Here is a 25,009-nt window from a genome sequence, read left to right on the forward strand (position 1 = left end):
TGTTGTCTTAGTTCAACACTATACTAAATATATATTTTAATTAATTTATGTGTCAGTTACCATGATAAGACAAAAATAATTATTTCCTTTTTTTGTTTTAAATAGAATTAACGATTTTGCGCAAATATCTCTTGCGTAAAAATCAACACTTAAATTTTGTTTTTCAAACTAAGTTCACAGTTCTTTATCTTTCATCCTTATTTAGATAATTAAATGAAACATTGCATAATTTATATTTAAATATTTTTTAGCCTTTTGTCTGTTTTTACAAAAGTGGTTTTCGAGTCATGCCGTGTTCCATAACGAGCACTTTGGTGCTGATTTTTGAAATTATAGAGACCATAATGGGCGTCACGATCCTATCATGCTCCCTCTGTGAATTTTAAAAACATCTTAGAAATTGAAATGTCAAAAAGCTGTATTTTGTACACGCAGAGAGGGTTGAGGACGACTAGAATTAGAAAATTTGTATCCGATTTAATAAAAAAGCTTTAGGTTAGGAAATTCTGTCTTTGTCGGAAAACAAATCAATTGGTGTTCTGCTAGAGCACTCTGGGCGCTTTCAAACACTTCGATAACCCTACAAACTTTAATTTCGAGCCACCCCTACAGTGTATAGAAAAATGTGCTGCTTCTATCATATGTAGTCATATGGTTAAATTCTAGGTCTAACCATCATTCTAGCTTCCTTGAGATTATATTGGTCCCCCCGGAACGTGGACCAGTGCATAATTTTACTTTCTTCCGAGATGTCCAAGCCGCTTTTCAAATATGTTCCCGTGAGAAGACAACTCGTACAATCGTTGTACCACCAACTTGCACCTACAGTGTTGTTTCACATTCTTAATACAAATGGTAGCAATTAAAGTGGTAAACCTACTTACCGAATCTTACGGCACAGCTTCCTAACAACCAATTATCCAAGTCGTTCTTTTGTGTACTAAATTTCGTGTTGTTGCTTTTGGAAGAGAAAGAATCTCCAGCGGTACCGCTATACCCTATTATAATCATTTTATAATCTTCGTCTCCACTGCCTACTCTGAATCGATCATAATGGGCAAACACTGATGTGTCGTTCCAGTCTACGAGTTCTACCAGTAATTCGTTGACTTTATAACCTACATTATTACATACAAATTTTCATTTTATTCCAATAACTGGTTTAACAACTTACCAGTTAAATGATGAATATTATCCAAACCCAGCCAAAACTCACTCGAAAGTTTACCAAATCCGTTTTTATATTCTTCCATATCAAAATCAAAATTTTGTGATCCATCAAACCTATTTAGAATGTATGTCCATCCACCCCCCCTCTTTTCCAAGTCACACAGAACTTCTATAGCTTTAGGAGCAGAGTCTGGTTTAATACGGTAGGTGGTAGAAATATTGTATCCCCTTTCTTTGACTTCTCCACAGTTGCGTGGAAGTCTTGGTTGGATCAGATAACGTAATATTTCATTTTTTGCTTCAAGGAATTTCAGACGATGTTTTATCTTTGGGAACTTCAACCTCAATACGCGTTCGAATTCTTCTGGACGCTGTTTAAATTGCAATAGCTTTAAAACTTTTGCGCGTGCGACGGCTTCAATGCGAAGCTTTAACTGTTTTAATTCTGCGGTTTTTATAGATTGGCGTGTTTGTAGACGACGTGCTAACTGGTCAATCTTTGAATATATTGTGGACACAAAAGTTCTTAAAGTATCAATTGTTTGCACTAGATTTGAAATTTTGACCGAATCTAGTGTTTCTACACGGTGCTTTAGCTCTTCTAATTGCTTCATATTCGCTGCTTCTAGAGCTTCTAGGCTAGTGTTAACATAATCTTGAAATCTGTTAATCTGTTTCGTTAGAGTTTTTTGGGCGGCAAACTGTTGGAGAGATACGTACAATAAAGGTGAATAAGTTTGTGTTAATGATTTTCGATTAATCCGATTTCTGACAAAAACATTTGGAAAATAGGTTTTTACTCACCCATTCTTGATAGTCCTCACTTGAAAATAAAATTAAATTTAAAAATAAGCAAACAATAAAAAAAGATTTCCGAATCATCCTCATGTCCAGGCAATAAACCACTGACTGGCGTTTTATATTAGGCACAGATTAAATAATTGGTGCCATTTAGGGTCACGATAAGAGAGAGAAACGTAGTGGTTGTATTCACGTGTATGTAGTTACAATGAACACTTTAAAATAATGTAGTATTAATTTAGTATTTGCCTTACAGGCTTAATAAGATTCCTAGTAGGAGTACAAATTAACTTAGTCTACATAATACAAATAAATCAATAAAATAAATAAATAAATCAAATAAATATTCGAGATTTATCTAATAATAATTGTTCCATTTCTTCTGCTTGCCCACCCCTTGCCTTAATTCCTTTATCTTCCGTACTTTTTTCATCCAGTCCAGTCCTCTTCCATCCTCGTTTAGCACTTCTTCCCTACGTTCCTCCGATTCTCTCAATCCTTCACATCCTTCCAGCATATGCCCTATTGTTTTTCTATCTCTCCAACATGTCCTGCACCTTCTGTCAGTTTCATCTACATCCTTATCTCTTACACTCAGTTCTTTTGTCATACTCCTTCCCATTTCTCTCATTCTCTCTATTTCTTTACATGCGTATCCCTTTCCTTCATAGTACTTGTCTCTTTCGTTCCAAACATGTTTTCCCCCTTCCTAACTTATTTCTTTCCAACATTCTTGCAATATTTTGCAATCACCTCTCTCACTAAACTTCTCTTCAAATCCAACCGCCCTTTTACCCACTTCCACTCTCATTTTCTCCCTTTTTGGTTCTTCTCTCACTATATATCCCGGCGTATACTTTCCCAATTCCAATGTCCATTTTAAATATTTTTCTTGCATTCTCTTTATTTCTTCATATTTGCTTCATCCCCAAATCTCAGCTCCGTACATAAATACACTTTTGATTAAACTATCAAATATCATCATTCGTCTCTTATAATCATATCCAGATTTTCTCTATTCCTATCACTTTGTTCGCTTTTCAGACCATGTGCTCTATCTGAGTTATTGCTCTTTGATATATATCCCAAGTATTGAATTCTTTCACCTGTTCAATCTTCTTCCCTCTCCATGCCCACTCTTTCTTCTGCTTTCTTACTTTCTTCCCAAACACCACCATTTTTGGTTTTTCCACATTCACTTCCAATTCCTTTTTTTTTCATTGCCACAATCACCAAATCTTCTGCGTACGCCAACGACCGCACTTACTCTTTGATCACTACCACCCTTCCTGTCTGTGTTTTTCTAAACATTTCATCTATATATCCTAGATAAGCTGCAAACAATGCAGGGCTGAGTAGGCATCCCTGTCTCACTCCTCTATTTGTATAAAAACTCTCGCTCTGTATTCCATCCTCTCTCACCTTACTTACTGTTTCTTCATATATTTCTTCCATTTTCGTTACTGGGTACGCATCTAACGCTATCAAAGGCAAATCTATGAACAATGCGTACATTCGTCCACCCTCATTCCTTATTTCTCTTCCCACTAAATGCCGCAGGATGTACACAGTGTCCATACTACCCCTTCCTCCATACTTCTTCTTCTATCTTCAGCGACTTTATTGTCTTCTTATCTATTTTCTCTTTTTTTTTCTTCACATTTTCTCCTATAATTGTCTCTTGCTTTTAAGTACTCTTCTTTCCTTCCCCTGTTATTCTTCCATTTTCTACATTTTTCCCTTGATTTTCTCTTCAACTCACTACATTTTTCGTTCCATCCATTATTCCTCCTTTGCCAAATGTATATCTTTAAAAATCGGACTAACTTTTTACTTTGTTTTGAACATTAGGTTCTACCGCTTGTCAAAATTGAATTAATTTCTCATTTAACAGTGAATAAAATATTTAACTGAGTGAAGTTTGGCATTTTTCTACAGTCTTATGAACAAGTAGTTCCCCGCCCACCCACCCGTTCTTCATTCCAATGACAACTCTTAATATTGTTAATTAATGACAACATTATTAACTTATTAAAATCTTTAATAAATCTGTTAAATCGTTGGCAAGAAAAAGGGTAAATTGTTCAATAAGATGTCTAGAAAATTTTGAGCTGGTCTTAAATAAGCATACTAGACGTCAAAATCATACTAAAGAAACAATATTACCGATGCTCCTCCCTCCCATACAAGCTCCTCCGCCTTAATAAATCATTTCAGTGGTCCGGGGGCGGAAGGACGAAAAGGACGAAAAAGAACTAGAAAGGACGAAAAGGACGAAAAAGGACGCAAGAGGACGAATAAGGACGACAAAGAATGAAAAAGAACGGAAAGGACGAAAAAGGATAATAAGGACGATAAAAGACGAAATGTGTAAATTATTTTTGTGAACAAAGTGGACAAGGAAGTTCAACAGTTTTGTCTATAGTGTAATCTTGAACTTGTGGTTTATAAATACATTATTGAGATTATTCGGCTTTATGATTTCTCGATTTTTCTACTTTAGACGGTTCAATTTTTCAGTACTTCAATTTTGGGCATTTTAAATTTTTCCATTCTTCAAATTTTCGGTTTCGCCATTTTTTTATTTTTCATTAACACAATTTCTCAATTTTTATCCTCTTCAATTTTACGATTTCTAAATATTTAGATTTTTCTATTTTTGAATTTTTCAAATTTTGACGTTTCTAAATTTTCAGTTTTCCGATTTCTGAAGTAATTTTTTTTTATTTTTCCATTTCTCCCCAAAGTTTCGATTTTTCACTTCTTCGATTCTTTTTCGACTTCAAGATTTTTTAGTTAGGATTTTTCTCTGTCTCGATATCTGGATTTTTGGATTTTTCAATTCCTTGATTTCTCGGTTTTTGGGTTTTTCCGATTTTTCGTTCGATTCTTAAAAGTTTCAATTGTCGACTTTTAGATTTTTTAGTGTCTTCATTTTCCAATTTTCAGATTTTCGAATTTTTCGATTTCAAGATTTTTCGATTTATTAATTTTTCGACTTTCTTGGTTTGTGGTTCTTTCGATTGCTCTATTTTTCCACTATTCGACTTTTCGATTGGTTCAATTTTTGATTTTTGGATTTTCCAACTTTTCCGAGTTTTCGATGTCTGGATTTCTGGATCTTTCAATGTCTCGATTTTTCGGTTTTTGGGTTTTCCCGATTTTCGACCTTTCGATTTTTCCATGGATTCTTCAAATTTTTGATTTTTGACTTTTAGATTTTTCGATTTTGGTCTTTTTTTTTACTTTTCGACTTTTCTATTACTCAGTTTTTCACTGTTTGGATTCTAGGTTTTTCATTTTTTCGGTTCTTCGAATTTTCGCTTTCTCGATTTTTGTTTTTTTTTTATTTTTCGATATTTCAATTTGACGATTTTTAGAGTTCTAAATTTTGAATTTTCCGATTTTTCGATATTCGCATTTTTAGAATTTTTTTCTTTTGAACTTTTTGATTCTTCCATTTCTTGATTTTTTGAACTGTTTGATTTTTAAATTTCTCGACTTCGATTTTTCAAATTCTCGCCATTTCGAAATTTTATTTCATTAAATTTTGGAATTTTCAACTTTTCTAATTTTTGAATGTCTCCATTTTTTAGTTTTAGTTTTTTTTATTTTTCCTTTCGATTTCTTCACTTTTCGATTTTTCGATCGATTCAGTTCTCGGTTTACAGATTTTTGGATTTTTCAGGTTTTTGATGTTTCAATTTTTCGATTTCTCAGGATTTTGATTTTTCAATTTTTCGATTTTATAAGCTTACGATTTTTCGACTTCTGGATTTTCCGATTTTCAGTTTTTCGTTTCTTAAACTTTAGATTTTTCAATTTTCCGCAATTTTATATTTCGATTTCTCAACTTTTCAACTTTTTGATTTTTGATTTCTCGAGTTTCGGTTCTTCTATATTTCAATTTTTCAATTTTCGGGATTTTTAAAATTTTCGATTTACATGTTTTTTTTTAATTTACGATTTTCCAATTTTTCGATGTTTCGATTTTTCAATGATCCAATTTTTCAATTTTGAGTTGTTTCAGTTTGTGTTTTACAATTCTGCACTTTTTCTGTTTTTAAATTTTTGATTTTCGACTTGCCAATTTTTAATTCCAAATTTCTTCTCCTAAATTTTTTAATTTTTCAATTTTATAGTTGGGGAATTTTTCGATTTTTTTTTAATTTCTATTTTACATTTCTTCGATTTTTCAATTTTTCAATGTTCAGATTTATTGATATTGTTCCGATTTTAATTTTTCAATTTTGTGCTTTTGCAATTTTAGATTTTTCATTTTTCGATTTTTTCGATTTTTAACTTTACAATTTTGTTGTTTTTAGTTTTCCCAATTTCGCGATATTTTCAGTTTCTGTTATAATAAATTTGCATTTTTTCGATTCTTTGGTATTCGATTTTTCAACTTGTTCGATTTCTCCAATTTTCATTTGTTTTAGTTTCTGTTTTACAATTTTCCACTTTTTCGATTTTCTAATTTTTGATTTTTGGATTTTTCGATTTTTTAATTTCTAATTTCTCCCCAATTTTTAATTTTTCGGTTTTGCAATTGTGGAATTTTTCGATTTTTCAATTATTCGAACTTTTTTAGTATTTGTTTCGCACTTTTTCAATTTTTCAATGTCTGGATTTATTAATTACTCAATTTTTGATTATGCGATTGCCGATTTTTCAATTTTAGAATTGTGTAGTTTTTAGCTTTTTCAGGTTTTCATTTTTTCTGTTATCTAATTTTCAATTTCCCCATTTTTTTCGTTTCTGTTTTACAATTTTTTGATTTTCGAATTTTTAGATTTATCGATTTGTCAATTGTCTTTTTTCCAATTTCTAAATTTTGCAATACTTCCGTTTTTTATTTTGCGATATTTTCCGTTTTTCAGTTTCTGTTTATAATTTTGCATTTTTTCGATTGTTCTTTCAATTTCCCAGTTGTCCAGTTTTTCGCCCCTTCAAATGTTTGAATGTTCAATTTTATCGATTTTTCAGTTTTACAATTTTAACTTTTTTTTGTTGGTGTTGCAAGTTTGCAATTTTTCGAATTTTTAATACAATTTCCATTGCAATTTTTCCATTTTTCAAGTGTTCTATATTTCAACTTTTCCGATTTTTTAATTATTCCACATTTAAATTTTTAAATTATTGAGTTTTCTATTAACCGATTATTTAATTTTCAAATTTTCAATTTATGACTTCTGGATTTCTCAATTTTTCAATTTTTCAGTTTAGCAGTTTTTTCAGTTTCTCGATTTTTTTTTTATTTTTCGATTTGTAAATTTCCCACTTTTTTCAGTTTTACCGTTTTCTAAGTTTTCGATTTTTTATTTTTAATTTTTCAATCTTTCCGTGCTTTTTCTTTTTTTACGTTGTTCAGTTTATCAACTGAAATTCTGAAAACTCAAAATCGAACAACTGAAAAATAAAAAAATTTAAAAATTAAAAAATCCAATTGGCAATATACAATTTTTCAAATTTTGACGTTTCTAAATTTTCAGTTTTACTATTTCTGAAGTAATCTTTCTTTATTTTCCCATTTGTTCCCAAAGTTTCGATTTTTCACTTGTTCGATCCTTCAATTTTTCGATTTTTAAGGTTTTTGATGTGTCAATTTTTCAATTTCTCAGGATTTTGATTTTTCAATTTTTCGATTTTATAAGCTTACGATTTTTCGACTTCTGGATTTCCCGATTTTCAGTTTTTCGTGTTTTAAACTTTAGATTTTTCAATTTTCGGCTGTTTTTTTCAACTTTTAAATATTTTAATTTTTCAGTTTTTAGTATTCTAGGTTTTTCATTTCTCGAGTTTTCGGTTCTTCTATATTTCAATTCTTCAATTTTCGGAATTTTTAAAATTTTCAGTTTTCCATCTTTTTTTTTAACTTCGATTTTTCGATGATCCGATTTTTAAGTTGATCAGTTTTGCTATCATAGCTTCTATATCTTCTTTTACTTCGAATTTCTTGTTTTCTAGTATACTTCTGTATCTTTGAATTCCCTCTTCATCCCATATTCTTTTTTCTATTTCTTTTCTTTCGTTTGTTCTCTCTTGTTTTCCGTACTCTTGCTCTTTTCCTTTGATTTTTATTTCTAGTGGCATGTGGTCTGATTCTACCCTTTCCCCCACTTTGAAACTCTCTATTTCTTCCCACGCCTCTTCGTTGACAATCCCATAGTCCATTCTCCTTCTTCATCTCCTTCTTTGTTTCCATTCAAAATTTCCAATCCCATTTCTTCTATTATCTTCCAAAATCTTTTCCCTTCTTTGATATTTGCTTTGTCTTTTGATCCTATTTTCTCTCCCTTTTCTTTCTCTATTACGCTTGTCCCCTTATCGCCCAGTCTTGCGTTAAAATCCTCTCCTATAAGTATTTTTTCATCTCCTTTTCTATGTTTATCTTGGCTTTTTTCATTTTCTTGCAATAAACGGTTATTATTTCCCATCGACTGTTATCCAGCTGTATTACTTTCTTCATTAGGCTGTTTTTATTATTACTTCCCTTTTCCAATTCTTGCATTGTTTTTCGTATTCCTATTATTATTCCCCGCTCGCTCTCCCCTTTTTCTTTTCCTTCGTCGCCCATTGACACTCCAACACATGTTATTGTGGTAGTGTTTCTTCAAATTTCTCCCAGTTTTCTCTTTGTACCCATGTCTCTACTAGCCCCAACACATCAAATTTTCCCACGTAGTCCCAAAACTCATTTTCCTTTTTCTCCTAATTTAGTACCAGTTTCCCTTTTTCCGATTTTCTTATCTGAATCCATTATTTCTTCCCCTTTGGCTTGTTTCCTTCAATTTTTCCTCGTTTTCTTCCTTTACATTTAACTTTTATATCCCATTCTAACCACTTGTCCTTTATTTCTCTTTTTTGTTGCCTCCTTTTTATTTTGTTTTGAATTTTTCTTTGCGTTTCCGTCAGATCATCATTTAGGTAAATTGACGACTCTTTTAAGTTCTTCTTGCTTTTCATTACATTTTTTTTACTTCGCGGACGTAAGCTAAGGAAGTATTGTAATCGATTCCGTCGGCCGACTCTCCACTTTTACGTTTTCTCGACCTTCCATGACCCCTAGAGGACGAAGAAATAAGTCTCCCGTAAAATTTTGCTTTACTTTTCCGACCATTCTTTCATGAAAACAAGAATAAATTTAATCATAAACACAGAATGAAAAATGACTTCATGTTGAGGCAAAAAACAAACATTGGGCTTAGTGGATTTTTGGATGCAAAATTTCGACTAATCCTTGTTTTGAAAAATGTACAATTAAGTTTAAGTGGGATTAAGGTTGGTTTTATTGAGGACTTTTATCACTCTACACAACGCAAGCAAAAATTTTTATTTCAGGTCACACCCACAGTTCTCACAAAAATGTGTTGCTTCCAGCACATCTAGTCATTTGGTTCGATTCTAGGTCTAACCATCATTCTAGCTTCCTTGAGACTGTATTGGTTCCCTCGGAATGTGGACCAGTGCATAATTTTCCCTAACTCATTTGGGTGGACATAGCTTTCCAAGTATTTTCCCGTGAGAAGAGAGGTCATACACTGTTTATACCACCAGCTTGCACCTACAATATTTTTTCAAATTCTCAACAAAACGGATAGCACTTAAAGTTATATACTTACCGAAATATTGAGCACAGCTTCCTAAAGACCATTGATCCAAATCAATCTTTTTTGTACTAAATTTCGTATTGTTTGTAACGTAAGTGAAAGAATCTCCAGCGGTCCCGGTATATCCTGATATACTCATTATATAACCTTCGTCTTCACTCCCCACCCTGAAACTATCATAATGCGCGAACTTGTAATTGTCGTCCCAATCTACTAGTTCAATCAACAACTCGATATCTTCATAACCTACATTATTACAAACAACTTTTCATTTTATTCCGATTACTGGTTTAACAACTTACCAGTTAAATAATGAATGTTATCCAAACCCAGCCAAAACTCACTCCAAATTTTACCAAATCCATTTTTATATTCTTCCATATCAAAGTCAAAACTTTGTGATCCATCAAACCTACTTAAAATGTATGTCCATCCACCCCCTTTTTTTTCCAAGTCACACAGAACCATTATGGGTTTAGGAGCAAAGTCTGGTTTAATCAGGTAGACGGTAGAAAGATCGTAACCGTTTTCTTTGACTTCTCCACAGTTGCGTGCAAGATTCGTCGCTATTTCTTTCGTACGATCAATGGATATGTCAATTTTTGATTCAAGGTAGTTCATACAATCTGTTAACTGTTTGAACTTTAAATCGTTTGCGGATTGGAAGACTTGTAGATCATCTGTCAACATTAGTTCCATGTTTGAGGTATTCGCGGATTCGGCAGCCTCTATGCGGTGCGTTATCTGTTCTATTTGTGGGGGATTTGTAGATTCGAAAGTTCGTATACTATGTGTTAACTGTTCTAACTGTAAATCTATTGTGAGCTCGAAATTTTTTACATTGTGAATGAGTTGCTCAAGACTTATGTCATTCGCCGAATCTAATGTTTCTAGATGGTGCTTTAGCCTTTTTAACTGCATCATATTAACTGATTCTAGAGCTTCTAGGCTAGTTTTAACATTTTTTTGAAATCTGTTAATCTGTTTAGTTAAAGCTTTTTCGATTCTGAGAAAATCGGGTGGCCGCTGAGTCGTGGAACCGACGTCAAACTGTTGGAGAGAGATGCTTGTTATTTTGTTAAATTGGGTTTTACTCACCTTTTCTTGATCGTATTCACAAGAAAATAAAAACAAATTTAAAAATAAGCAAACTATAAAAAATGATTTTCGGATGGTCTTCATGTTCAGGCAATAAACCGCTGACTGACGTTTTATATTACGCAGAGATTAAATAATTGGTGCAATTTAGGGTCACTGTTACGATAAGAGAGAGAATAGTAGTGGTTGTGTTCACGTGTGTGTAGCAATGAACACTTTGAAAAAAATGAAACAAATATTATCATGGAACTGTTTCACAGTTTATTTTTTCTTTTGCAGGATCACTGTTTTTATCAATTTTTGTAAATGTTTGAAGTTTCGTCTAGAAAGAGAGAGAAGAATCCAACTCTATATCAAATTTTTCGGATTTGCGTGTTTCGAATTCTAATTTTTCGATTTTTCATTTTTACAACATTGTAATTCTCCGGTGTCAAATTATCCAATTTTTCCCAAATTTTCAATGTCTTAATGTTTAATTTTTGAAGTTTTATGTACATATAACATTTTTCTCGATATCTAATCTTTCAGTTTTATATTTTGCAATTTTTTGATTTTTTAATTTCACGATTTTTCCGTTTTACATTTATGTACGCGATGTTTCGTTTTTACTTCCCGAGCGTAAGCAAAGGAAGTATTGTAATCGAGTCCGTCGGGCGACTCTCTACTTTTACGTTTTCTCGATCTTTCATGACCCCTAGAAGACGAACAAATAGGTCTCCCATTTCCGTCTGTCTGTCCGTCTGTCCGTCTGTCCGTCCGTCTGTCCGTCCGTCTGTCCGTCCGTCTGTCCGTCCGTCTGTCCGTCTGTTGTCCCGGATTTTTATTAGACAGATAATCTCCGAAAGTACTCGACCGATTGTTGTGAAATTTTGTCCTTATATTAAGAATATCATGTAGATGGTAAAACGCTAACCAAAATTTGTCTAATCATCCCCACCACTAATGCGATGACGTCACTTCAAAATTGTACATAGTAAATGGGTTTTCAATTGTATAAAATAACATAGTCCTACACATGTAGTTTACAACTCTGAATCGACTTTTCACCCGAAACGTCCAGATTTTTGGAAAAAAAATCAAAATTATAAAACAACATTTTGAAATTTAATTTTTAATCTGCTAACCAGAATGCTTTGAAATGTTGCAGATGTTTTAAGGCTATAAAGAGCATCATAAATCTTTAGTCAAAAAATATTTGCTTATCCCCTCCAAAAACTTGATGACGTCAGCTCAAAAGTTTGTGGAATAAATCATATCTAAAATGTACAAAATATGGTGAGTCTCTTCTTGTGATTTATCATTCCATTCAAATTTTTTCGATTTGCATATACAGGGTGACTCAAAAAAATTAATGAATGCGTAAATTTATTTTATTGATTTAATCAGGAACTACAAAACCGAATGCTTTGAAATCTTGCAGATGTTTTAAGGTTATAAAGAGCATAATAAATTTTTAGTCAAAATATATTTGGTTATCTTCTACAAAAAACTGATGACATCAGCTCAAAAGTTTTCCGAATAAATCGTATCTAAAATGTACAAAATATGATGAGTCTGTACTTGTGATTTATCATTCCATTCATATTTTTGGATTTGCATATGCAGGGTGACTCAAAAAAATTAATGAAGGCGTGAATTTATTTTATCGATTTAATCAGGAATTACAAAACCGAATGCTTTGAAATCTTGGGAATATTTTAAAGTTATTATAAGCATGGTAAACTTTTGTTCAAAATGTATTTGTTCATCCCTCCTAAAAAAATTGATGACGTGACCCTTAAATTTTGCTGAATAAATCCTATCTAAAATGCAAAAAATATGATGAGTTTGTACTTGTGATTTATCATTCCATTCATATTTTTTAGATTTTCTTAAGAGGAGGTTCAAAAAAATTAATGAAGTCAATTTATTTTATTGATTAAATTAAAGGCAACACTTATTATTAGTATTACACCCCAACCAACCCAATTTGGTAGACACAAAATTTGTTAAAGGAAAAACTCGGTTGAAACATAAGGGTAGCACGCTTATTTACATCGACTTTAACATTACAGACCTGCATTTGTTTTATGCGTTCACTTGGTTCCGCGAATGTGAAATAGACATGTTTATAATCAACCAATTGTGAATTTCACCGTCAAGAATTAAAATAAAACCCAATGTTTTATATAATAAGCGGAAGTCGAAGCAATAAAACCGATGGTCGTTTTGTTTACAGTTTCTCTGTTTGACTCTCACGTATGGTGTTACGCCTGTCATCTTAAATTAAGAATGTTTATACATACACGATTTTCAGTTGCCTCTGATACGTATACGTGAGTAAATTGTTTCGTTATTTTATTGATTATTACAAATCAATATTCAAAACGACCCAATTCATTTTCCCGAAAATTTGAGAATATAATAATTTTATTCTTAGTATTACACTACATCTATCCCAACTGATACACGTGTCCTTGCAAAAATGTTGATGACGTCATCGCAATTTTTTTTTTAAATTCCCACTACAAAAATGTAATGAGAAAAAAAACACAATAGGCATGCAGTCGTCAAGTTTCCGACAGCGAGGGAAGTACTGTCTAAACTCTTTAGACCAATTTTTTGTTTTTGCAATATCTCTTTTTAATTTTTGGGTTGTTCACTGTTACAAGTTTACAAATTTTCGATTTTAGAGGTTTTTTCCCCATTTTCAGTATCTGGTTTATAATTTCTCCACTTTCCAATGTAACAATTTTACAATGTTGAGATTTTTAAGTTTTACGGTTTTGAGCGTAGACAGTACTTCCCTCGCTGTCAGAAACGTGTATAATATGTTGCCTATGCATAAATTGTCAGGCGTGAACAGATAAAATGAACATCCTGTATAGTCATAATATTGATATCAACCTGTAGACGTGACGGTGAAACACAAAATAAACTAAAACAAGTTTAAGTAGGATTAAGATCGTTTTTATTGAGGCTTATCACTCTAGACAACACAAGTAAAAATTTTAATTTCATGTCACACCCCAGTTCTCACAAAACTGTGTTGCTTCCAGCACAGCTAGTCATTTGGTTCGATTCTAGGTCTAACCATCATTCTAGCTTCCTTGAGACTGTATTGGTTCCCTCGGAATGTAGACCAGTGCATAATATCCCTTGTCTCATTTTCGTGGACATGGCCTTTCAAGTATTTTCCCGTGAGAAGAGAAGTCTTATACCACGAAGTTGTAACTACAATGTTTTTTCAAATTTTCAATAAAACCGGTAGCAATTAATGTTATATACTTACGGTAATATTGACTACCGCTCATTACAGCGTTTTTATACAAATCAAAATATCGTGCAGCAAATTTCACTTTGTCGATGAAAGACAAAGAATCTCCAGCAGTACCGTTATACCCTGACACAGTCACTATATAACCTTCGTCTTTACTGCCCACCCTGAAACGATCATAATGGGCGAACCTATAATTTTCGTCCCAATCTACCAGTTCTACTAGCAATTCGTTAACTTTATATCCTGCATTTTTACATACAGCTTTTCATTTTATTCTATTGGGTTTAACAACTTACCAGTTAAATAATGAATGTTATCCAAACCCAGCCAAAACTCACCCGAAAGTTTACCAAATCCGTTTTTATATACATCCATATCAAAGTCAAAATTTTGTGATCCATCAAACCTATTTAGAATGTATGTCCATCCACCCTCACGTTTTTTTAAGTCACACCGAACTCTTGTGGCTTTAGGCGCAGAGTCTGGTTTGATCGTGTAAATGGTAGAAAAACCGTAACCCAATTCTTTGATTTCCCTACAGTTCCTTGGAAAATTCGCTTTTGTTGATTGCCTAAGACACAGTGATGATTCATTTTTTGAGTCAAGGGATTTCAGACTATCTGTTATTTGTTCGAACTGTTGATGGTATGCGGATTCCAAGACTCCTAGTGTCGATCTTGTTTCTATGAACAAGGCAATCGTCAATTCGGGAGCGTCTTTGTGAGACGTTAACCGTTCTATTCGTTTGGCATTTTTAGATTTGAAAGTTCGTAAACGATGTGTTAACTGTTCCAACTTGGAATCTATTGCGCGCCCGATTCTTTCTTGACCATAAATTAAGCGCTGTATATTTACGATTCTCCCCGTATCGAATGTTTCTAGATGGAGGTTTAGCTGTTCCAACTGATACATATTCTCTGTTGCTAGAAATTGTAGTCTACGGTTAACATTTTCTTGAAATCTGTTAATCTGGTTAGTTAGAGCTTCTTCGATTCTGAGAGAGTCAGGTGATCGCCGAGTCCTGGAACCGACGTCAAACTGTTGGAGAGAGATGCTTGTTATTTTGTTAAATTGGGTTTTACTCACCTTTTCTTGATCGTATTCACATGAAAATAAAAACAAATTTAAAAATAAGCAAACAATAAAAAACGATTTTCGAATCATCTTCATGTTCAGGCAATAAACCACTGACTGGCGTTTTATATTAGGCACAGATTAAATAATTGGTGCAATTTAGGGTCGTCGTCACGATAAGAGAGAATGGTATTGGTTGTATTCACGTGTATGTAGTTACAATGAACACATTAAAATAATGTAGTATTAATTTAGTATTTGCCTTACAGGCTTAATAAGATTCCTAGTAGGGGTACAAATTAACTTAATCTACATAAAACAAATAAATCAATAAAATAAATAAATAAATAAAATAAATATTCGAGTTTTATCTAATAATAATAATTCTATTTTTTCTGCTTGCCTACCCCTTGCCTTAATTCCTTTATCTTCCGTACTTTTTTCATCCAGTCCAGTCCTCTTCCATCCTCGTTTAGCACTTCTTCCCTACGTTCCTCCGATTCTCTCAATCCTTCACATCCTTCCAGCATATGCCCTATTGTTTTTCTATCTCTCCAACATGTCCTGCACCTTCTGTCAGTTTCATCTACATCCTTATCTCTTACACTCAGTTCTTTTGTCATACTCCTTCCCATTTCTCTCATTCTCTCTATTTCTTTACATGCGTATCCCTTTCCTTCATAGTACTTGTCTCTTTCGTTCCAAACATGTTTTCCCCCTTCCTAACTTATTTCTTTCCAACATTCTTGCAATATTTTGCAATCACCTCTCTCACTAAACTTCTCTTCAAATCCAACCGCCCTTTTACCCACTTCCACTCTCATTTTCTCCCTTTTTGGTTCTTCTCTCACTATATATCCCGGCGTATACTTTCCCAATTCCAATGTCCATTTTAAATATTTTTCTTGCATTCTCTTTATTTCTTCATATTTGCTTCATCCCCAAATCTCAGCTCCGTACATAAATACACTTTTGATTAAACTATCAAATATCATCATTCGTCTCTTATAATCATATCCAGATTTTCTCTATTCCTATCACTTTGTTCGCTTTTCGGACCATGTGCTCTATCTGAGTTATTGCTTTTTGATATATATCCCAAGTATTGAATTCCTTCACCTGTTCAATCTTCTTCCCTCTCCATGCCCACTCTTTCTTCTGCTTTCTTACTTTCTTCCCAAACACCACCATTTTTGGTTTTTCCACATTCACTTCCAATTCCTTTTTTTGTACGTACTTCTCGAAACTTTTAATCATTGTTTTTATTTCTTTTTTTTTTTCATTGCCACAATCACCAAATCTTCTGCGTACGCCAACGACCGCACTTACTCTTTGATCACTACCACCCTTCCTGTCTGTGTTTTTCTAAACATTTCATCTATATATCCTAGATAAGCTGCAAACAATGCAGGGCTGAGTGGGCATCCCTGTCTCACTCCTCTATTTGTATAAAAACTCTCGCTCTGTATTCCATCCTCTCTCACCTTACTTACTGTTTCTTCATATATTTCTTCCATTTTCGTTACTGGGTACGCATCTAACGCTATCAAAGGCAAATCTATGAACAATGCGTACATTCGTCCACCCTCATTCCTTATTTCTCTTCCCACTAAATGCCGCATGATGTACACAGTGTCCATACTACCCCTTCCTCCATACTTCTTCTTCTATCTTCAGCGACTTTATTGTCTTCTTATCTATTTTCTCTTTTTTTTTCTTCACATTTTCTCCTATAATTGTCTCTTGCTTTTAAGTACTCTTCTTTCCTTCCCCTGTTATTCTTCCATTTTCTACATTTTTCCCTTGATTTTCTCTTCAACTCACTACATTTTTCGTTCCATCCATTATTCCTCCTTTGCCAAATGTTTATCTTTAAAAATCGGACTAACTTTTTACTTTGTTTTGAACATTAGGTTCTACCGATTGTCAAAATTGAATTAATTTCTCATTTAACAGTGTATAAAATATTTAACTGAGTGAAGTTTGGCATTTTTCTACAGTCTTATGAACAAGTGGTTCCCCGCCCACCCACCCGTTCTTCATTCCAATGACAACTCTTAATATTGTTAATTAATGACAACATTATTAACTTATTAAAATCTTTAATAAATCTGTTAAATCGTTGGCAAGAAAAAGGGTAAATTGTTCAATAAGATGTCTAGAAAATTTTGAGCTGGTCTTAAATAAGCATACTAGACGTCAAAATCATACTAAAGAAACAATATTACCGATGCTCCTCCCTCCCATACAAGCTCCTCCGCCTTAATAAATCATTTCAGTGGTCCGGGGGCGGAAAGACGAAAAGGACGAAAAAGAACTAAACAGGACGAAAAGGACGAAAAAGGTCGCAAGAGGACGAATAAGGACGACAAAGAATGAAAAAGGACGGAAAGGACGAAAAAGGATAATAAGGACGATAAAGGACGAAATGTGCAAATTATTTTTGTGAACAAAGTGGACAAGGAATTTCAACAGTTTTGTCTATAGTATAATCTTGAACTTGTGGTTTATAGATACATTATTGAGATTATTCGGCTTTAAGATTTCTCGATTTTTCTACTTTAGACGGTTCAATTTTTCAGTACTTCAATTTTGGGCATTTTCAATTTTTCCATTCTTCAAATTTTCGGTTTCTCCATTTTTTTATTTTTCAATGATACAGTTTCTCAATTTTTGTCCTCTTCAATTTTACGATTTCTAAATATTTAGATTTTTCTATTTTTGAATTTTTCAAATTTTGACGTTTCTAAATTTTCAGTTTTCCGATTTCTGAAGTAATTTTTTTTTATTTTTCCATTTCTCCCCAAAGTTTCGATTTTTCACTTCTTCAATTCTTTTTCGACTTTAAGATTTTTCAATTTTTCGTTGTTTCGATTGATTCCATTTTTCGATTTTTGGATTGTTCGACTTTTTGATTTTCCGATATTTCGATTTTTCAGTTAGGATTTTTCTGTCTCGATATCTGGATTTTTGGATTTTTCAATTCCTTGATTTCTCGGTTTTTGGGTTTTTCCGATTTTTCGGTCGATTCTTAAAAGTTTCAATTTTCGACTTTTAGATTTTTTAGTGTCTTCATTTTCCAATTTTCAGATTTTCGAATTTTTCGATTTCAAGATTTCTCGATTTATTAATTTTTCGAATTTTTTGGTTTGTGGTTCTTTCGATTGCTCTATTTTTCCACTATTCGACTTTTCGATTGGTTCAATTTTCGATTTTTGGATTTTCCAACTTTTCCGAGTTTTCGATGTCTGGATTTTTGGATCTTTCAATGTCTCGATTTTTCGGTTTTTGGGTTTTCCCGATTTTTCGACCTTTCGATTTTTCCATCGATTCTTCAAATTTTTGATTTTTGACTTTTAGATTTTTCGATTTTGGTCTTTTTTTTACATTTCGACTTTTCTATTACTCAGTTTTTCACTATCGATCTTGCAATGAGGCTCCGCCCCATATTTGCAAAATCCATATTTCCTTGCAAAGAAGTACCATTTTAACCATGTTTTAAGTTTCTAGTTGTGACAAGATGGCTATGCATGTTAAAAAGAAAAAGACAAAATATAAGCCCCACCCACCCGCCCTATCTCAATTCTGATGATTTTTTTATTCGTCGTAAGCCAAGGGGTGGAGCTTAATTGCAAAATCCTTATCATTTCTCTACAAGAAATCGCTAAGTCAGACATATTTTGAGTATCGTATTATTTAAAGAATACTGTATATACTAAGAAAAAATTAAAGGCAAAGATTAAGCTCTACCCATACCTTCCTTGATCTAAATAGTAATGAAGTTTTCATTCGTTGGCAGACCTAGGGGTTGAGCCTAATTGTAAAATCCATGTTTCCTTACAAAAATTTATTTGCCATTTTATATGTGTTTCAAGTACGTTTCTAAGAATAAAAAAAAGTCATCAAAATTGAGAGAGGGTGGGTGGGCGGGGTTTATATTTTGCCTTTTGTTTTTGAGTGTACCTGGTATTCTTTGAACAACACGATACTCAAAAACATATTTTTAATTTGTTGTGAAGAAATAAGTATTTTGCAGTTAAGTTCCGTCCCCTTGGTTCACGGCGAATAAAAAAAATCATCACAATTGAGACAGGGCGGGTGGGCGGGCTTACATTTTATCTTTGTGTTTTTATATTTTTATACTTCTTTTCACAACATGAACTTTAAAACATGTTTAAAATGGAAAATTTGTATAAACAAATATCGATCTTGCAATGAGGCTCCGCTCCATAATTGCAAAATCCATATTTCCTTGCAAAGAAGTACCATTTTAACCATGTTCTAAGTTTCTAGATGGCTATGTATGTTAAAATAATTAATTTTTGTTTTTTTCTTAATGTATTGAGTTTTTTTCAACAGGAAAGTTAAATATGCTTTCAATTTCTTGTTGGGAAAAGAAGGCTGCGTATATTAAAAAAAATGGAGCATTTGTAAGCCCCGCCCACCCACCCCTTCTCAATTGTGATGAATGCTTCATTCATCATTAGCTGAAGGGCTGAGTTTAGTTTGCAAAATCCGGATTTCTCTACAAGAAATTGCCATATGAGATATGTTTTTTAAAGGGTAGAATTTTTAGACAAATATTCATGTAAAAACATATTTCATCTGATTATTTCTTGTAGAGATATGACGATTTTGCAATTGAACTCCGCCCTACGGTCTGATTACGAATGAAAAATTTATCACAAATGAGATCGAGGCGGGTGGGTGGGGCTTAATTTTTGTTTTATTTTTTATATATAGGGTTTTCTTTCAACAATAGAATAGCTAAACATATTGTCAATTTCTTGTTAGGAAAAGAAGGCTGCGTATATTAAGAAAAAATAGACCAAATATAAGAGCCCGCCCACCCACCTCTTCTCAATTGTGATGAATGTTTTATTCATCATGAGCTGAAAGGCGGAGTTTAGTTTGCAAAATCCTCATTTCTCTACAAGAAATTGCCATATGAGATATGTTTTTGAAAGGGTAGAATTTTTTAGACAAATATTCATGCAAAGACATATGTCATATGATAATTTCTTGTAGAGATATGAGGATTTTGCAATTGAACTCCGCCTTTCGGTCTGATTACGAATGAAAAATTTATCACAATTGAGATCGGGGCGGGTGGGTGGGGCTTAATTTTTGTTTTATTTTTTATATATAGGGTTTTCTTTTAACAATAGAATAGCTAAACATATTGTGAATTTCTTGTTGGGAAAAGAAGGCTGCGTATATTAAGAAAAAATGGACAAAATATAAGCCCCGCCCACCCACCCCTTCTCAATTGTGATGAATGCTTCATTCATTATTAGCTGAAGGGCTGAATTTAGTTTGCAAAATCCTCATTTCTCTACAAGAAATTATTATATGAAATGTGTTTTTAAAAGGGTAGAATTTTTTAGACAAATATTCATGTAAAGACATATTTCATATGATAATTTATGGTAGAAATATAAGGATTTTGCAATTGAACTCCGCCCTTCGGTCTGATTACGAATGAAAAATTTATCACAATTGAGATTGGGGCGGGTGGGTGGGACTTAATTTTTTTTTTTTCTTATATCTAGGGTTTTCTTTCAGCAATAGAATAGCTAAACATATTGTCAATTTCTTGTTGGGAAAAGAATGCTGCGCATATTAAGAAGAAATGGACCAAATATAAGCCCCGCCCACCCACCCCTTCTCAATTGTGATAAATGTTTTATTCATCATGAGCTGAAAGGCGGTGTTTAGTTTGCAAAATCCTCATTTCTCTACAAGAAATTATCATATGAAATGTGTTTTTAAAAGGGTAGAATTTTTTAGACAAATATTCATGTAAAAACAAATTTCATATGATAATTTCTTGTAGAAATATTAAGATTTTGCAGTTGAACTCCGCCCTTCGTTCTAATTACGAATGAAAAATTTATCACAATTGAGAGCGGGGCGGGTGGGTGGGGCTTAATTTTTTTTTTTTCTTATATATAGGATTTTCTTTCAACAATAGAATAGTTAAACATATTGTCAATTTCTTGTTGGGAAAAGAAGTCTGCATATATTAAGAAAAAATGGTCAAAATATAAGCCCCGCCCACCCACCCCTTCTCAATTGTGATGAATGCTTTATTCATCATTAGCTGAAGGGCTGAGTTTAGTTTGCAAAATCCTCATTTCTCTACAAGAAATTATTATATGAAATGTGTTTTTAAAAGGGTAGAATTTTTTAGACAAATATTCATGTAAAGACATATTTCATATGATAATTTATGGTAGAAATATAAGGATTTTGCAATTGAACTCCGCCCTTCGGTCTGATTACGAATGAAAAATTTATCACAATTGAGATTGGGGCGGGTGGGTGGGACTTAATTTTTTTTTTTCTTATATCTAGGGTTTTCTTTCAGCAATAGAATAGCTAAACATATTGTCAATTTCTTGTTGGGAAAAGAAGGCTGCGTATATTAAGATAAAATGGACCAAATATAAGCCCCGCCCACCCACCCCTTCTCAATTGTGATGAATGTTTTATTCCTCATGAGCTGAAAGGCGGAGTTTAGTTTGCAAAATCCTCATTTCTCTACAAGAAATTATCATATGAAATGTGTTTTTAAAAGGGTAGAATTTTTTAGACAAATATTCATGTAAAAACATATTTCATTTGATAATTTCTTGTGGAGATATGAGGATTTTGCAATTGAACTCCGCCCTTCGGTCTGATTACGAATGAAACATTTATCACAAATGGGATTGGGGCGGGTGGGTGGGGCTTAATTTTTGTTTTCGTGTACTGAACTAAATACACCAAGGAATTTAGAGATCATTTATCACGATAGAAGAAATAAATTATTATTTGCATCTGATGTAGATGCAATAACAAATGCAAAATTAAGTTTAAGTATTAAGGTTGGTTTTATTATTATGTCACACATACAGTTAAAAAAAATGTGCTGCTTCCATCATATCTAGTCATTTGGTTAAATTCTAGGTCTAACCATCATTCTAGCTTCCTTGAGACTATATATGCTCCCTTGGAATTTGTGCCAGTACATAATTTTACCTCTCTGCTCGCTCGAAACATTGCCTTTCAAGTACTTTCCCGTGAGAAGACAACCCATACAGTCCTGGAACCACCAACTTGAGTCTGCAATGCTGTCCCATTAAAAATAGCAGCAATTTAAGTTATACAACTACCGAATGTTTTAGCACAACTTCCTGAGGGCCAGCTATCAAAGTCTTTCGATTTTGTACTAAATTTCATATTGGTACTGCCACCCAGCGAATCTCCAGCGGTACCGTTATACCCTGACACAGTCATTATGTAATCTTCGTCTTCATTGCCCACTCTGAATCGATCATAATGGGCGAACACTAATGTGTCGTTCCAGTCTACGAGTTCTACCAGCAATTCGTTGACTTTATAACCTACATTTTTACATACAACTCTTCATTTTATTCTGTTAGTTGGGTTAACAACTTACCAGTTAAATAATTAATGTTATCTAAACCCAGCCAAAACTCACCCGAAAGTTTACCAAATCCGTTTTTATATTCTTCTATATCAAAGTCAAAACTTTGTGATCCATCAAACCTATTTAGAATGTATGTCCATCCCCCTCCATGTTTTTCTAAGTCACATCGAACTCTTGTGGCTTTAGGCGCAAAGTCTGGTTTAATCGGGTAAGTCGTAGAAAAGTCGTAACCTCTCTCTTTGACTTCTCTACAGTTACGTGGAAGATTGTCTCCCGATTGTTGCTTAAGACAAAATAATTCTTCTTGTTTTGAGTAAAGAACCCTTCGACCATCTTGCAATTTTAAATTGTTTGTGGATTCGAGAGCTTCTAGACGATGCGTTAACTGTTCTAATTGCAAGGCGTTCGCTGATTCGAGAGCTTTTATTTTATCCTTAATATTTTCTTGAAAGTTTTCAAACTGCTTCAACAGTGTTTCTTCGGATTTGAGGGAGTCAGGAGGTTTTTGCGTCGTGGAAACAACGTCAAACTGTAGCAGAAGACTCTCTGTTATCACATTTTAGAAAGAATTGTTGAATTTGGTAAACTTTCTAAAATTTTCGAACAACCCTTGTTTGTGTTGCATTTTACTCACCTTTCCTTGATCGTCTTCCAATGAAAATAAAAATATATTTAGTAATAAGAATAAAACGAAAATTGACTTAGAAATCGTCTTCATGTTGAGAAACCAGATCAACTGGTTGTTGTCTTAGTTTTAGACTGGACTAAATATATATTATAATTAATTTATGGGTCAGTTACCATGATAAGACAAAAAATAATCAATCACTTAAATTTTGTTTTTAAAACTAAATTCGCAGTTCTTTATCTTTCAGCATTGTTTATATAATTAAATGAAACATTGTATGATTTATATTTAAATAATTTTTAACCTTTACAAAATTTGTATCCGATTTAATAAAAAACAAATCATTTGGTGTTCTGCTAGAGCACTTTGGGCACACTTGGACGGTTTCAAAGGACTTCAAGAATCTTTCAAATCAGTGTTTATTGGTAAGTTAGTTATGAACTTTATAATAATGTTAGCATAGACGTAGTATTAAGGTGAGATTTATTGAGGGTTTCATCACTCTAAACAACATTAAAAAAATATCATCCCACACCCACAGTTTACAAGAAAATGTTCCGCTACCATGGTGTGTTCACTTATATGTACCTACAGTGAACACTTTGGAGAAGCTTTCATAATTTCTGTCGACTGACTCTCTACTTTTACGTTTTCTCGACCTTTCATGACCCTTACATTACGACGAAATAGGTCTTCCGTTTCCATCTCTCTGTCCGTCTGCCTGTCACTCTGTCTACCGTCCCGGATTTTTATTAGACATATAATTTCAGGAAGTGCTGGGCCGATTCTTGTCAAATTATGTATTTATAGCATATTCTTATACATGTAGTTTATGACTCCGTATCGTGTTCTTACCCAAAACGTCCAGATTTTTGGAAAAAAAATCAAAATTAATTTTGAATCTGCAAAGCCGAATGTTTTGAAATTTGGCAGATGGACTTGTTGGACCTTTAGACTTTGGAGCTACTTGAATTCATTAGACTATTTGGACTCTATGGTCTCTATGGATTGTTTGAACTCTTTCGACGTGGGACTTTTTGGATTCCTTAGGCTCTATAGACCCTTCGCACTCTATGGACTCTTTGGACTCCTTGAGAATCTTTGAACCCTCTGGACTATTTGGAGTCTTGTACTACAGTCTGTCTAAATTTTTTAAGATTTTATATCTTTGGAATCTTTCCACATTTTTTGGATTTTTTGGACTCTTTAAATTCTTTGGACCCTTTTTGGGATCTATGGACCATTTGGACTCTTTGTGCGATTTGGGTTTTTTGGATCTTTTGGCCTATTGGGACCATTAGTACTATTTGGACTCTTTGGACTTCTTGGATTGCTTGCCCCGATGGGCTTCTTCCACTCCTTAAACTTTGATTCTTTGAACCTTTGTACCCTTTGGACTATTTCCACTTTATATATTTTTTTGATTATCTGAAGTCTTTTGACTTGGGACTCTTTGAACTCCTTGGGCTCTTTAGACCCTTCGCACTCCATAGACTCTTTGGACTCTACGGATTATTAGGACTCCTAGAGACTCTTTGAACTCCTTAGACTTTTTCAACATTTGGCACCCTATGAACTGTTTGGCTTCTAGCTTTACACTTTATACGTATTTTGATCCTCTACATCCAATGAACTCTCTGGGCTATCTCCATTTCCTTAATTCCTTATTTTCTCACGATGTCTGAAATCTCAGGATCATTGAATCCTTTGAACTCTTTACACTCTATGGATTCTTTGGACTCTTTGCATTATTGGGATTCTATGAACCCTCTGGACTATTTGGAGTCTTGTACTACAGACTATCTAAATTTCTTAAGATTTTATATCTTTGGACTCTTGACACTTTTTTACACTATTTGGACTTCTTGGATTGCTTGCCCCAATGGGCTCCTTCCACTCCTTAAACTTGGATTCTTTGAACTTTTGTACCATCT

General features: G+C 33.3%; 3 protein-coding genes across 5 annotated transcripts; all 3 read right to left on the reverse strand.

Annotated features, from left to right (window-relative positions):
• Nucleotides 1-350: 350 nt before the first annotated feature.
• Nucleotides 351-10,897, reverse strand: LOC135131490 (ficolin-2-like). Of its 3 annotated transcripts, none has more exons than XM_064059265.1 (4): nucleotides 10,680-10,897; nucleotides 9,884-10,631; nucleotides 885-1,118; nucleotides 351-822 (listed from the first exon to the last, which is right to left on the reverse strand). In XM_064059265.1, exons 1-4 carry the CDS (start codon nucleotides 10,761-10,763, stop codon nucleotides 656-658), a joined length of 1,233 nt encoding a protein of 410 aa, XP_063915335.1. In that variant the 5' UTR covers nucleotides 10,764-10,897; the 3' UTR covers nucleotides 351-655. The 3 variants fall into 3 exon arrangements, with proteins under 3 accessions (XP_063915335.1, XP_063915336.1, XP_063915334.1); XM_064059266.1 differs by lacking the exons at nucleotides 9,884-10,631; nucleotides 10,680-10,897 and adding exons at nucleotides 1,175-1,871; nucleotides 1,975-2,063; XM_064059264.1 differs by lacking the exons at nucleotides 351-822; nucleotides 885-1,118 and adding exons at nucleotides 9,290-9,535; nucleotides 9,594-9,827 and having other exon boundaries at nucleotides 10,680-10,892.
• Nucleotides 10,898-13,612: 2,715 nt separating this feature from the next.
• Nucleotides 13,613-15,120, reverse strand: LOC135131491 (fibrinogen-like protein A). The gene is made up of 4 exons (XM_064059267.1): nucleotides 15,025-15,120; nucleotides 14,235-14,976; nucleotides 13,951-14,181; nucleotides 13,613-13,892 (listed from the first exon to the last, which is right to left on the reverse strand). The coding sequence occupies exons 1-4, from the start codon at nucleotides 15,106-15,108 to the stop codon at nucleotides 13,723-13,725; spliced, it is 1,227 nt and encodes a 408-aa protein (XP_063915337.1). The 5' UTR covers nucleotides 15,109-15,120; the 3' UTR covers nucleotides 13,613-13,722.
• A 6,748-nt stretch (nucleotides 15,121-21,868) lies between these two features.
• LOC135131440 (ficolin-2-like) lies at nucleotides 21,869-23,195 on the reverse strand. Its single transcript, XM_064059198.1, has 4 exons — nucleotides 23,082-23,195; nucleotides 22,457-22,976; nucleotides 22,170-22,400; nucleotides 21,869-22,119 (listed from the first exon to the last, which is right to left on the reverse strand). The coding sequence occupies exons 1-4, from the start codon at nucleotides 23,163-23,165 to the stop codon at nucleotides 21,953-21,955; spliced, it is 1,002 nt and encodes a 333-aa protein (XP_063915268.1). The 5' UTR covers nucleotides 23,166-23,195; the 3' UTR covers nucleotides 21,869-21,952.
• Between the last annotated feature and the right edge of the window lie 1,814 nt (nucleotides 23,196-25,009).

This window comes from Zophobas morio, unplaced genomic scaffold (assembly GCF_036711695.1).
Source record: "Zophobas morio isolate AGI-343-1 ecotype UQ-CSIRO unplaced genomic scaffold, CSIRO_AGI_Zmor_V1 ptg000020l, whole genome shotgun sequence".
In the NCBI taxonomy this organism is placed as follows: Eukaryota; Metazoa; Arthropoda; class Insecta; order Coleoptera; family Tenebrionidae; genus Zophobas; species Zophobas morio.